At 43.4% G+C, this 11,054-nt stretch overlaps 1 protein-coding gene across 1 annotated transcript; it reads left to right on the forward strand.

Moving 5' to 3' along the window:
* Window positions 1-747: 747 nt before the first annotated feature.
* LOC121842576 (stonustoxin subunit beta-like) lies at window positions 748-1,994 on the forward strand (the record flags this gene model as incomplete). Its single annotated transcript, XM_042312453.1, has 3 exons — window positions 748-993; window positions 1,119-1,178; window positions 1,410-1,994. Coding segments are annotated over 3 exons (890 nt in total), but the record flags the coding sequence as incomplete, so codon positions are not given.
* Window positions 1,995-11,054: the final 9,060 nt, after the last annotated feature.

An 11,054-nucleotide genomic window follows, 5' to 3' on the forward strand; every position in this document is an offset into this window, starting at 1 on the left:
AGAGTTATCAGTCTCTCTCTCTCTCTCTCTCTCCAGAGTTATCAGTCTCTCTCTCTCTCTCTCTCTCTCTCTCCAAAGTTATCAGTCTCTCTCTCTCTCTCTCTCTCTCCAGAGTTATCAGTCTCTCTCTCTCTCTCTCCCCAGAGTTATCAGTCTCTCTCTCTCTCTCTCTCTCCAGAGTTATCAGTCTCTCTCTCTCACTCTCTCTCTCTCTCCAGAGTTATCAGTCTCTCTCTCTCTCTCTCTCTCTCTCTCTCCAGAGTTAACAGTCTCTCTCTCTCTTCCAGAGTTATCAGTCTCTCTCTCTCTCTCTCTCTCCAGAGTTATCAGTCTCTCTCTCTCTCTCTCTCTCTCCAGAGTTATCAGTCTCTCTCTCTCTCTCTCTCCAGAGTTATCAGTCTCTCTCTCTCTCTCTCTCTCTCTCCAGTTATCAGTCTCTCTCTCTCTCTCTCTGCAGAGTTATCAGTCTCTCTCAGAGTCTCTCTCTCTCTCTCTCTCTCCAGAGTTATCAGTCTCTCTCTCTCTCTCTCTCTCCAGAGTTATCAGTCTCTCTCTCTCTCTCTCTCCAGAGTTATCAGTCTCTCTCTCTCTCTCTCCAGAGTTATCAGTCTCTCTCTCTCTCTCTCTCTCTCTCCAGAGTTATCTCTCTCTCTCTCTCTCCAGAGTTATCAGTCTCTCTCTCTCTCTCTCTCTCTCTCTCTCTCTCTCCAGAGTTATCAGTCTCTCTCTCTCTCTCTCCAGAGTTATCAGTCTCTCTCTCTCTCTCTCTCTCTCTCTCTCCAGAGTTATCAGTCTCTCTCTCTCTCTCTCTCTCTCTCTCTCTCTCTCTCCAGAGTTATCAGTCTCTCTCCAGTATCAGTGTATCTTCAGACTTACCCAGCATCGTTGTCCGTCCTCTTCAGTACTTTGGAGATGTGAGTCAGACTGTGTCTGAACTGAGAGAGAAACTAGAAGACTTCCTTAAAGGAGAATGGACCAAGATCTCCACTACAGGTGTGTTGAAAACAATAAGAACATCAACTTTAGACCATTGAAAGTTCCCTACTAGTCATATACATGTGGAATATGGTCTGATGATAACATTCCCTCTCTCTGTCAATGTGTTTGTGTGTCTGTAGTGAATATAGTGGATGTTGTACTGCCTCCAGAGCCCAAGACCAGAGAACAGTTGTTACAATGTGAGTCTCTTTATTGTGAAGTAACTAACAGTCTCTTTTTACTGACACTCCTAACAATCCCTCTAGAAATATATAGCAATAGTAGATCTAATCAAAGACTGGGTATCTATCTGACTCCTCATATTTCTCTGATTTGATCTCTGCTGTGCTCTAATCAAAGACAGGGTAGATACAGTATCTGACTTAACTTATTGTTCTGACTCCCCTCATTGGTCTCTGCTCTTCTCCCAGATTCCTGTCAGCTCACACTGGACCCAAACACAGCACACACACGCCTCTCTCTGTCTGAATCGAACAGAAAGGTGACCTGTACAGACCAAGTCCAACCATATCCTGACCATCCAGACAGATTCACCAACTACTGTCAGGTTCTGTGTAGAGAGGGTCTGTCTGGACGCTGTTACTGGGAGGTGGAGAGGACTGGTGATGTTGTTACAGCAGTCTCATATAAAGACATCAGCAGAACAGGGACAGATGGTGGATTTGGATTCAATAACAAGTCCTGGAGTTTAGAGTGCTATAGAGGTGGTTATTGTTTCAGACACAATAATGTTGTGACTAAAGTATCAGGCCCTCAGTCCTCCAGAGTAGGAGTGTACCTGGATCACAAGGCAGGTACTCTGTCCTTCTACAGTGTCTCTGACACAATGACCCTCCTCCACAGAGTCCAGACCACATTCACTCAGCCCCTCTATCCTGGGTTTAGTATCTCTATGTTTTTTCTCAATGGTTTGTTATGTAACTCTACTGTTGAGCTGTTGAACTGTAGTAGGGTCCACATAGATACTAGTCATGCTGGTGTAGTCTATAGCTGAGCTGGTTAAACTGTAGTAGGGTCCACATAGATACTAGTCATGCTGGTGTAGTCTATAGCTGAGCTGGTTAAACTGTAGTAGGGTCCACATAGATACTAGTCATGCTGGTGTAGTCTATAGCTGAGCTGGTTAAACTGTAGTAGGGTCCACATAGATACTAGTCATGCTGGTGTAGTCTATAGCTGAGCTGGTTAAACTGTAGTAGGGTCCACATAGATACTAGTCATGCTGGTGTAGTCTATAGCTGAGCTGGTTAAACTGTAGTAGGGTCCACATAGATACTAGTCATGCTGGTGTAGTCTATAGCTGAGCTGGTTAAACTGTAAACTGATTTGTTATTAATTAAAATTCAATACAATGTTTTAATCTTGTACATTTCCATGAATCATGATGTCTGGTGTTGATGTATATTGGTTGTCATTCAGAACCATTGATATGTTTTCTCAGTTGGTTCTCTGTCTCTATGTAATTCTCCTCAGTATCATTGATCAGCTTGTTGGCTCGGTCCTAATTGATGTGTTCTCTGTCACCTGGAGCTGCATGGAAAATGGTCCAGGAACTAAAGGACAATTCAGGACTAGTCAGCCCACTACAAGCTGGTATCACTTACTTTCTACTAAACTATATGGTCTGGTTTCCCAGACACAGATGAATCCTAGTCCTGGACTAAACAGTATGTTCAATGTAGATGTCCAGGAAACCGGCCCTAAATGTGTCATCTTTCATCCTCCCATACTGCTCAGTCCAGCAACATTAAACCTGTCCAGCAGGTGGTGCTGTTGACCAAACAATAAAACCAGCAGATATCTTGACTTGCCACTCAGTATATCAGTAATGTTCAGAATAGTACTTTAATATCATTGGAGATTGATGGTCTTTTTAATCCACTATCCAGAGTCAGGAACAGATGAAGTTAGGTCTGCTACTGTTCAGTGATTAAATATGATTTATGGTGATGGGAAATAATAAACACTCAACTTCATCTAGTAATAGTTTTCCTTTGTTATTTATTCCAAGGTGTGTCTTTAACTTGTAAATGTATTGTGTGGAGGTGAGCTAGTGGTGTGGCTGATAGAATAGAATGAAAAGGGAGGATGGGAGGAAGAGGGGAGGAGTGAAGGGCTGTTCAAGAAACCAGATGAGGAAGAGGAAGATGTTCAGGGGAATTACTGTCTCTGTTCCAAATGGTTCCCTATTCCCTACGTAGTGCACTACGGTGCTTCTGACCAGGTCTAAAGTAGTGTTCTACGTAGGGAATAGGGTGTAGATTTATTACAATATCATGCTTTAGTGTTTGGCACAAAAATATATAAGATCTCCACCCCCCCACTTCCTGTCTGTCATCCCCCAGTTCTGTTAAGACTTCCTCTCATTGAACTGGGCCTCATTCTAAATGGTCACTTTGTATTGATAGTCCATACTGGTCTTTACTATGGTTCTACATACAGTATCTGTATTGATAGTCCATACTGGTCTTTACTATGGTTCTACATACAGTACCTGTATTGATAGTCCATACTGGTCTTTACTATGGTTCTACATACAGTACCTGTATTGATAGTCCATACTGGTCTTTACTATGGTTCAGTATCTGTATTGATGGTCCATACTGGTCTTTACAGTATCTGTATTGATAGTCCATACTGGTCTTTACTATGGTTCTACATACAGTACCTGTATTGATAGTCCATACTGGTCTTTACTATGGTTCTACATACAGTCTGTATTGATAGTCCATACTGGTCTTTACTATGAACCAGACTGCAGTGATGTCCATCTGGTCACAGGGGGCAGTAAAACCCTATTGACCTGAAAGGGACTGCAGTGTGTTCCAGTCTCCAGTCTAAACCCTATGGACCTGAAAGGGACTGCAGTGTGCTCCAGTCTCCAGCAGGGGGCAGTAAAACCCTATGGACCTGAAAGGGACTGCAGTGTGCTCCAGTCTCCAGCAGGGGGCAGTAAAACCCTATGGACCTGAAAGGGACTGCAGTGTGTTCCAGTCTCCAGCAGGGGGCAGTAAAACCCTATGGACCTGAAAGGGACTGCAGTGTGCTCCAGTCTCCAGCAGGGGGCAGTAAAACCCTATGGACCTGAAAGGGACTGCAGTGTGCTCCAGTCTCCAGCAGGGGGCAGTAAACCCCTATGGACCTGAAAGGGACTGCAGTGTGCTCCAGTCTCCAGCAGGGGGCAGTAAACCCCTGTGGACCTGAAAGGGAAAGTGTGTTCCAGTCTCGGGGCGGCAGGGTAGCTTAGTGGTGTATCAGGTGTGTCCCAACTTTTTAGTCTGGTACAGGTGTCCTCTCCTGCTCTGGTCTGTCTCTCCCAGTCTGGTACAGGTGTCCTCTCCTGCTCTGGTCTGTCTCTCCCAGTCTGGTACAGGTGTCCTCTCCTGCTCTGGTCTGTCTCTCCCAGTCTGGTACAGGTGCCCTCTCCACTCTCTCCCCGTAGCTTTGCTCTCCTACATCACACATTTATGACTTGTTGACTGATCTGCTGTTGGACTATTTGATTAGTGATTGTTACTATGTTTGTATTATTATTTAGGATTGTTTTTAGCTCATTTAATGAGGGTTCAGCATTGTGTTGGCTACATGTCTTAGATTGCTTAGTGCTGTGTTTCTCTCTGATCAAAGATGAGGCAATAAAGGATCATGTTGCTGTTGTTCAAAGGAGAAACCACACGCCTGCTCTGTGAATGAGGAAATATATTGACTGTTTCTCCCTCGAGTTTTGGGAGAAACCACACGCTTGCTCCATAAATGCACGTGAGATCTATGCACATTTCTCCCAAACAACATGGGAGAAATGGGACTGTTGCTCTGACATGTCAGGACTGTTTTCTTGGTACTGAACCATGTCTCTGGACTTTCCACATCTCCTGAATGTTGTGGCGTTAAAGATTCTGGTGACTCTGGATTGTCCTTCAAGTGCTGTCTATAAATCCACATGTTGGAACCCTCCATCTAGACTGGCCATTATCTTGCTGCTTCTACGGTCTGGAAATGTGCGATCTGACCCAGGTCCTGACATTCTGTCCAATGAAGTAGTCAGAGCGGCCTGTAGTTTCTGCATGTGAATGTAATAAGTCTGCTGCTGAAGTATGATTCTGTGGATATATGGATAAAACCTGCCCACCCTGATGTATTTAAACTCTCTGAAACCTGGCTATCAAAAATCTATTAAAATAAACATGATAATTGAAATAAATCCACAGTCTTTAATCTAGCCATCATTAAATGTATTAATTTTAAAACCAAACATGATATTATCTGTAAATCCATGTCAACTCTCATCATTAAAGTTTAATTATAAACAAAATGAATTAGTATAGTCGGCGCTCTCATCAAACCGCACAATTAAAAATAAAACATTGATTAATTGAAATGTCCATCTTCTTTCTTTCATCACCTTGTTTGTCCCATAATCAATATCCTGGGTCTTTTCACCATTTACGGTCATTATAAGCCTAGATATCGATCTAAATAAAACTGTGTGGAACTATTAATTATAAAAAACAGATAATTGTTTCATAAGATTATAAACGTCATTTTTTAAAAGTTACACTGTCTTTTCTCACCATAAATTTCACAAAACACTTGAAATACCTTTCTTTAATGCAACTTTAGGTATAACTAACGTTAATAAGCTATAAAAATCATCAGGAGGCGATAAAAAATTGTAGCCTGCCGTTTGGACACATTAAATGTCCGGAAAAACACAGAGACATTGCCTCAATCGGTGGTCGGAGAGAATCGGTTAAATTTTGGCGGATCTACCAAGAATCAATCTCAGATTCAAATGAGGAGATTATACATCCTGTGAAGCTGTAGGTACTGCAACTGCTTGGCCTCATATATTGTGTTCACCTTTAACAATTCATGGTCTGTGGCGCATGGATATTTTTTTCCCATCTCCAGTGATCAGATTTTCCTATTCTTTTCGATGAAACAGACGTTCTGTTATAGTCACAGAACTGATTTAAACAGTGTTTGGAAACGTCTGAGTGTTTTCTTCCACACATACTAATCATATGCATATACTATATTCTGGCCTGAGTAGCAGGACGCCAAAATGTTTCGCGATTTTTAACAGAATTTCCGAAAAGTAGGGGGAAGTTACACAGGTTTTAACAAGGAGTGTTTGGCCATATAATTTAAACGTGTTCCCTTTAGAATCCCTTCCCCTGGCATTTCACCTAGATTCTTCATCCCAAAATATGTTTTCCTGTGATCCCTGGCCTCTACTAAAAAGTTGGGTAAGAAGTGATCTCATACAACATCCTTCACATAGAATCTGTAACCTCTATGAAACACTATCAATCGAACCGAGGCGATACACCGATATGTGACATTTCCTCAATCAGAGGCAGCTGTCAATCGTTGTCCCAGGCAGCCTGTTTTCACCCTTGATTAGTGGGTGATTATTTTCTGTGTCTGTGTTCCACACGGAACTGTTTCTGTGTCTGTGTTCCACACGGAACTGTTTCTGTGTCTGTGTTCCACACGGAACTGTTTCTGTGTCTGTGTTCCACACGGAACTGTTTCTGTGTCCGTGTTCCATACGGAACTGTTTCTGTGTCTGTGTGTTCCACACGGAACTGTTTCTGTGTCTGTGTTCCACACGGAACTGTTTCTGTGTCTGTGTTCCACACGGAACTGTTTCTGTGTCTGTGTTCCACACGGAACTGTTTCTGTGTCTGTGTTCCACACGGAACTGTTTCTGTGTCTGTGTTCCACACGGAACTGTTTCTGTGTCTGTGTTCCACACGGAACTGTTTCTGTGTCTGTGTTCCACACGGAACTGTTTCTGTGTCTGTGTTCCACACGGAACTGTTTCTGTGTCTGTGTTCCACACGGAACTGTTTCTGTGTCTGTGTTCCACACGGAACTGTTTCTGTGTCTGTGTTCCACACGGAACTGTTTCTGTGTCTGTGTTCCACACGGAACTGTTTCTGTGTCTGTGTTCCACACGGAACTGTTTCTGTGTCTGTGTTCCACACGGAACTGTTTCTGTGTCTGTGTTCCACACGGAACTGTTTCTGTGTCTGTGTTCCACACGGAACTGTTTCTGTGTCTGTGTTCCACACGGAACTGTTTCTGTGTCTGTGTTCCACACGGAACTGTTTCTGTGTCTGTGTTCCACACGGAACTGTTTCTGTGTCTGTGTTCCACACGGAACTGTTTCTGTGTCTGTGTTCCACACGGAACTGTTTCTGTGTCTGTGTTCCACACGGAACTGTTTCTGTGTCTGTGTTCCATACGGAACTGTTTCTGTGTCTGTGTTCCATACGGAACTGTTTCTGTGTCTGTGTTCCACACGGAACTGTTTCTGTGTCTGTGTTCCACACGGAACTGTTTCTGGAACTGTTTCTGTGTCTGTGTTCCACAACTGAACTGTTTCTGTGTCTGTGTTCCACACGGAACTGTTTCTGTGTCTGTGTTCCACACGGAACTGTTTCTGTGTCTGTGTTCCACACGGAACTGTTTCTGTGTCTGTGTTCCATACGGAACTGTTTTGTGTCCTGTCCTTCCACGGAACTGTTTCTGTGTCTGTGTTCCATACGGAACTGTTTCTGTGTCTGTGTTCCACACGGAACTGTTTCTGTGTCTGTGTTCCACACGGAACTGTTTTTCTGTGTCTGTTTCTGTGTCATGTGTTCCACGGAACGGAACTGCTTTCTATTTTTCTGTGTTCTATTGTGAACACTTACCACGCTCATTGGTCCTCCGATCCTTCCTATTACTCCTCCTCAGTTTATATCTTATTATAAACATTATGGACACTTACCACGCTGCGCATTGGTCCTCCGATCCTTCCTATTACTCCTCCTCAGTTTATATCTTATTATAAACATTATGGTACCACGCTGCTCATTGGTTCCGATCCTTCCTATTACTCCTCCTCAGTTTATATCTTATTATAAACATTATGGACACTTACCACGCTGCGCATTGGTCCTCCGATCCTTCCTATTACTCCTCCTCAGTTTATATCTTATTATAAACATTATGGACACTTACCACGCTGCGCATTGGTCCTCCGATCCTTCCTATTACTCCTCAGGAGAGGAGGACGACAGCCGTTACAGTCTTTTTGATCACAGGTTTCAAACCTGCCATCAAAGCCGAAATACAAATTATATCAATGTACCCAGTCTTTTTGTAGCTAAGTACATCTATTAATTATACCAATGTCCTCACATACCCAGTCTTTTTTCTTTTTTACTGGTGTATGTTGGGGGTTTTACCAACCATTCCACCTTCTTCCTGTCTGACTTTTCATTCTTTCTTCAACATTCCTCCAGTTTTCTTTATACTTTCCAACAATCCTTCTGCTTTGAACATGTTTAGCACCTCGTGTTCTCTTTTATTGATCCTTTTCTTTCCTGTGTCACTTGTTTTATGTGTTTTCATTAGAGTTTCCATTTCCTCATACTGAGACATCAAATGTTCCCTCCTCTGACCATTTAGTGCCCATTTTCCTGCTGCGTTTTCCCATTTCTAAACATTTCTATTAGTTCTTCCTTACATAGGGGACGCCTGGCGCCCAGAATTTATACTGCTGTTTTACTCATTTTTGCAGCCTGTATTTGTGGTCTTCCTACCGTCAGTCTCAGTTGTATTCCTTTTTCTGTGTTAGGTCTGCTAGTTACTAGTATTGTCTTTAATATTAGTCTACTGACAGTTTATATTTGTATTATTGCTGCTCTTTCATTTATTAACTTCCTTATTTGTTCTAACGTTACTGATATTCTTGTTTCCGGGTTTATTTGTCTGTTTATTCCTTTAACTTCCTGCGATATTCCTATTTATTTTGCTCCCTAGTTTCGTTTTATTGTGCTATTGACTTTATTAAAACCTCTCTGTTTCTCTTGTTGTTAGATTTCTCCTCCTGGTCCAGGGCCAAACCTTCCTAACAGTCCGTTAAGTCCTGGATGTCTTGACGCTGTTCCCTTCTTTAAATAATACACACCTTCTATTATTAACTTATCATTCTCTAATTGATTCAGGTGCGACAATATCACTCATCTCTCAAACATTGTTTGATGATCTCAAAATGGCTTTGAAGCCAGTTAAACATTGGTTAAAAGTGGAACGATGTGAGGGGTCACTCAGACACCTCCCCTCTCACATTCAGAGTCATGCTGAAACTACACTTCAAGGGGTCACTCAGACTACCTCGCCTCTCACATTCAGAGTCATGCTGAAACTACACTTCAAGGGGTCTCAGACTACCTCTCACATTGAGAGTCATGCTGAAACTACACTTCAAGGGGTCACTCAGACTACCTCACTCACATTGAGAGTCATGCTGAAACTACACTTCAAGGGGTCACTCCCTCTCACATTGAGAGTCATGCTGAAACTACACTTCAAGGGGTCACTCAGACTACCTCGCCTCTCACATTGAGAGTCATGCTGAAACTACACTTCAAGGGGTCACTCAGACTACCTCGCCTCTCACATTGAGAGTCATGCTGAAACTACACTTCAAGGAGTCACTCAGACTATCCCTCTCACATTGAGAGTCATGCTGAAACTACACTTCAAGGGGTCACTCAGACTACCTCGCCTCTCACATTGAGAGTCATGCTGAAACTACACTTCAAGGGGTCACTCAGACTACCTCGCCTCTCACATTGAGAGTCATGCTGAAACTACACTTAAAGGACGTATCGCTCATTCACCCTGTGATGTTACCACTCGAAACTATACCCCTGCTTGGAGTAGACTTGATGGATCGGTTACTCCCATTGATGGATTGGAAAACCAACCAGGTCACAGGCCACCAGGTCACAGGCCACCTTGCCTTCTCCACTGACCACACTGTCTTCCCTAACGCTAGCTGCAACGCAGTCATTCACGAGGGGTATCTGTCAAAAGCACCCCTTGGGAAAAATACGTTTAGAAACCTCTTAGGGCAGAATCCAATCCAAGGAGATATTACGATTATTATATTCTCGACACATTCCATCAGCCAACTTGATTGACCATTCTTTTCATGATTTCGAGCCAGCTGTGTCTGTGAATGAGCAACTTCCCCCCTTGCAGTCGTGCAATACGGTAGTTGAGATGATCTTCTCTTGCCCTTCGGACACTTCCGCAAGCACTGCGGCCGTCTCAGCAAGAAAAACATTGATGCGCAGAGTATACTCTACTTGAGGACTGTCAACCCTTAAAATGTCACTAATGGTGTCAGTCCAGCAACTGACCCGATGACTCCCACTGGTGAAACACTTTGCGATATGACAGTCCGATATCCTCGTCTCAGTTCGAAGGTACTGAAGAGGTTGCCACACGCGGACGTGACAGACCTCGACAGCCACTGAGGGTGTTGAAGCACAAACACCAGGACATCTGGTTGAAAGGTTACAGCCAGTCTCATAACAACGGTGCCACTGACAACATTAGGGTCCTACTTTTTCGTTTGCGCCTCGGACACCAACACCACCCTCTGGTGGGGGGCTGGTCCCGAGACACAAAGGGGGGGAACAGTAGCCCAGACCCATGATGAGCCTCATCGAGGTCGGTGGGGAGGGTCGAAACTACGGACAACACCATATGAGGTCGCTAGAGCATAAATCAAATCTAGTTGTAAACTCCCCTATGAGAACAGTGAGGAGCAGACAGGCCCCTAGACAGGAATTATCTTAGAGAACATCTAAAATAGTACTGAGGTGCACCACACTGGTCGTAAAGGACGTCCAGTGGACTTGTCCACCTCCAAAACAAATCACAACAATAATCATTCCTTCCCATGTGCAGGTTCAACTACAATACAACTAGTAAAATGCTCCAATCATGTGTTCCGGTAGTATAATATTTCAGAATAAATCAGTAGGATAACTGGTCCCTTTGAGCACCAGTACCAATACCAGCGACAGTCAGTCTAGCTACAATCAGTAGAAGGTTAGAGACCTAACCAATCAAATTACCCTTGACAACAGTGACATAGGAGTCACTCAGAGTGCAACACGTGGAAAAAATGATTTTTTGTCAAAAACTTATCACCCCTTAAAAAGTGCTTTCTGGACCGTTTTTCGAAATTCTTTCGATTTTTT

This window comes from Oncorhynchus tshawytscha, unplaced genomic scaffold (assembly GCF_018296145.1).
Source record: "Oncorhynchus tshawytscha isolate Ot180627B unplaced genomic scaffold, Otsh_v2.0 Un_contig_1211_pilon_pilon, whole genome shotgun sequence".
In the NCBI taxonomy this organism is placed as follows: Eukaryota; Metazoa; Chordata; class Actinopteri; order Salmoniformes; family Salmonidae; genus Oncorhynchus; species Oncorhynchus tshawytscha.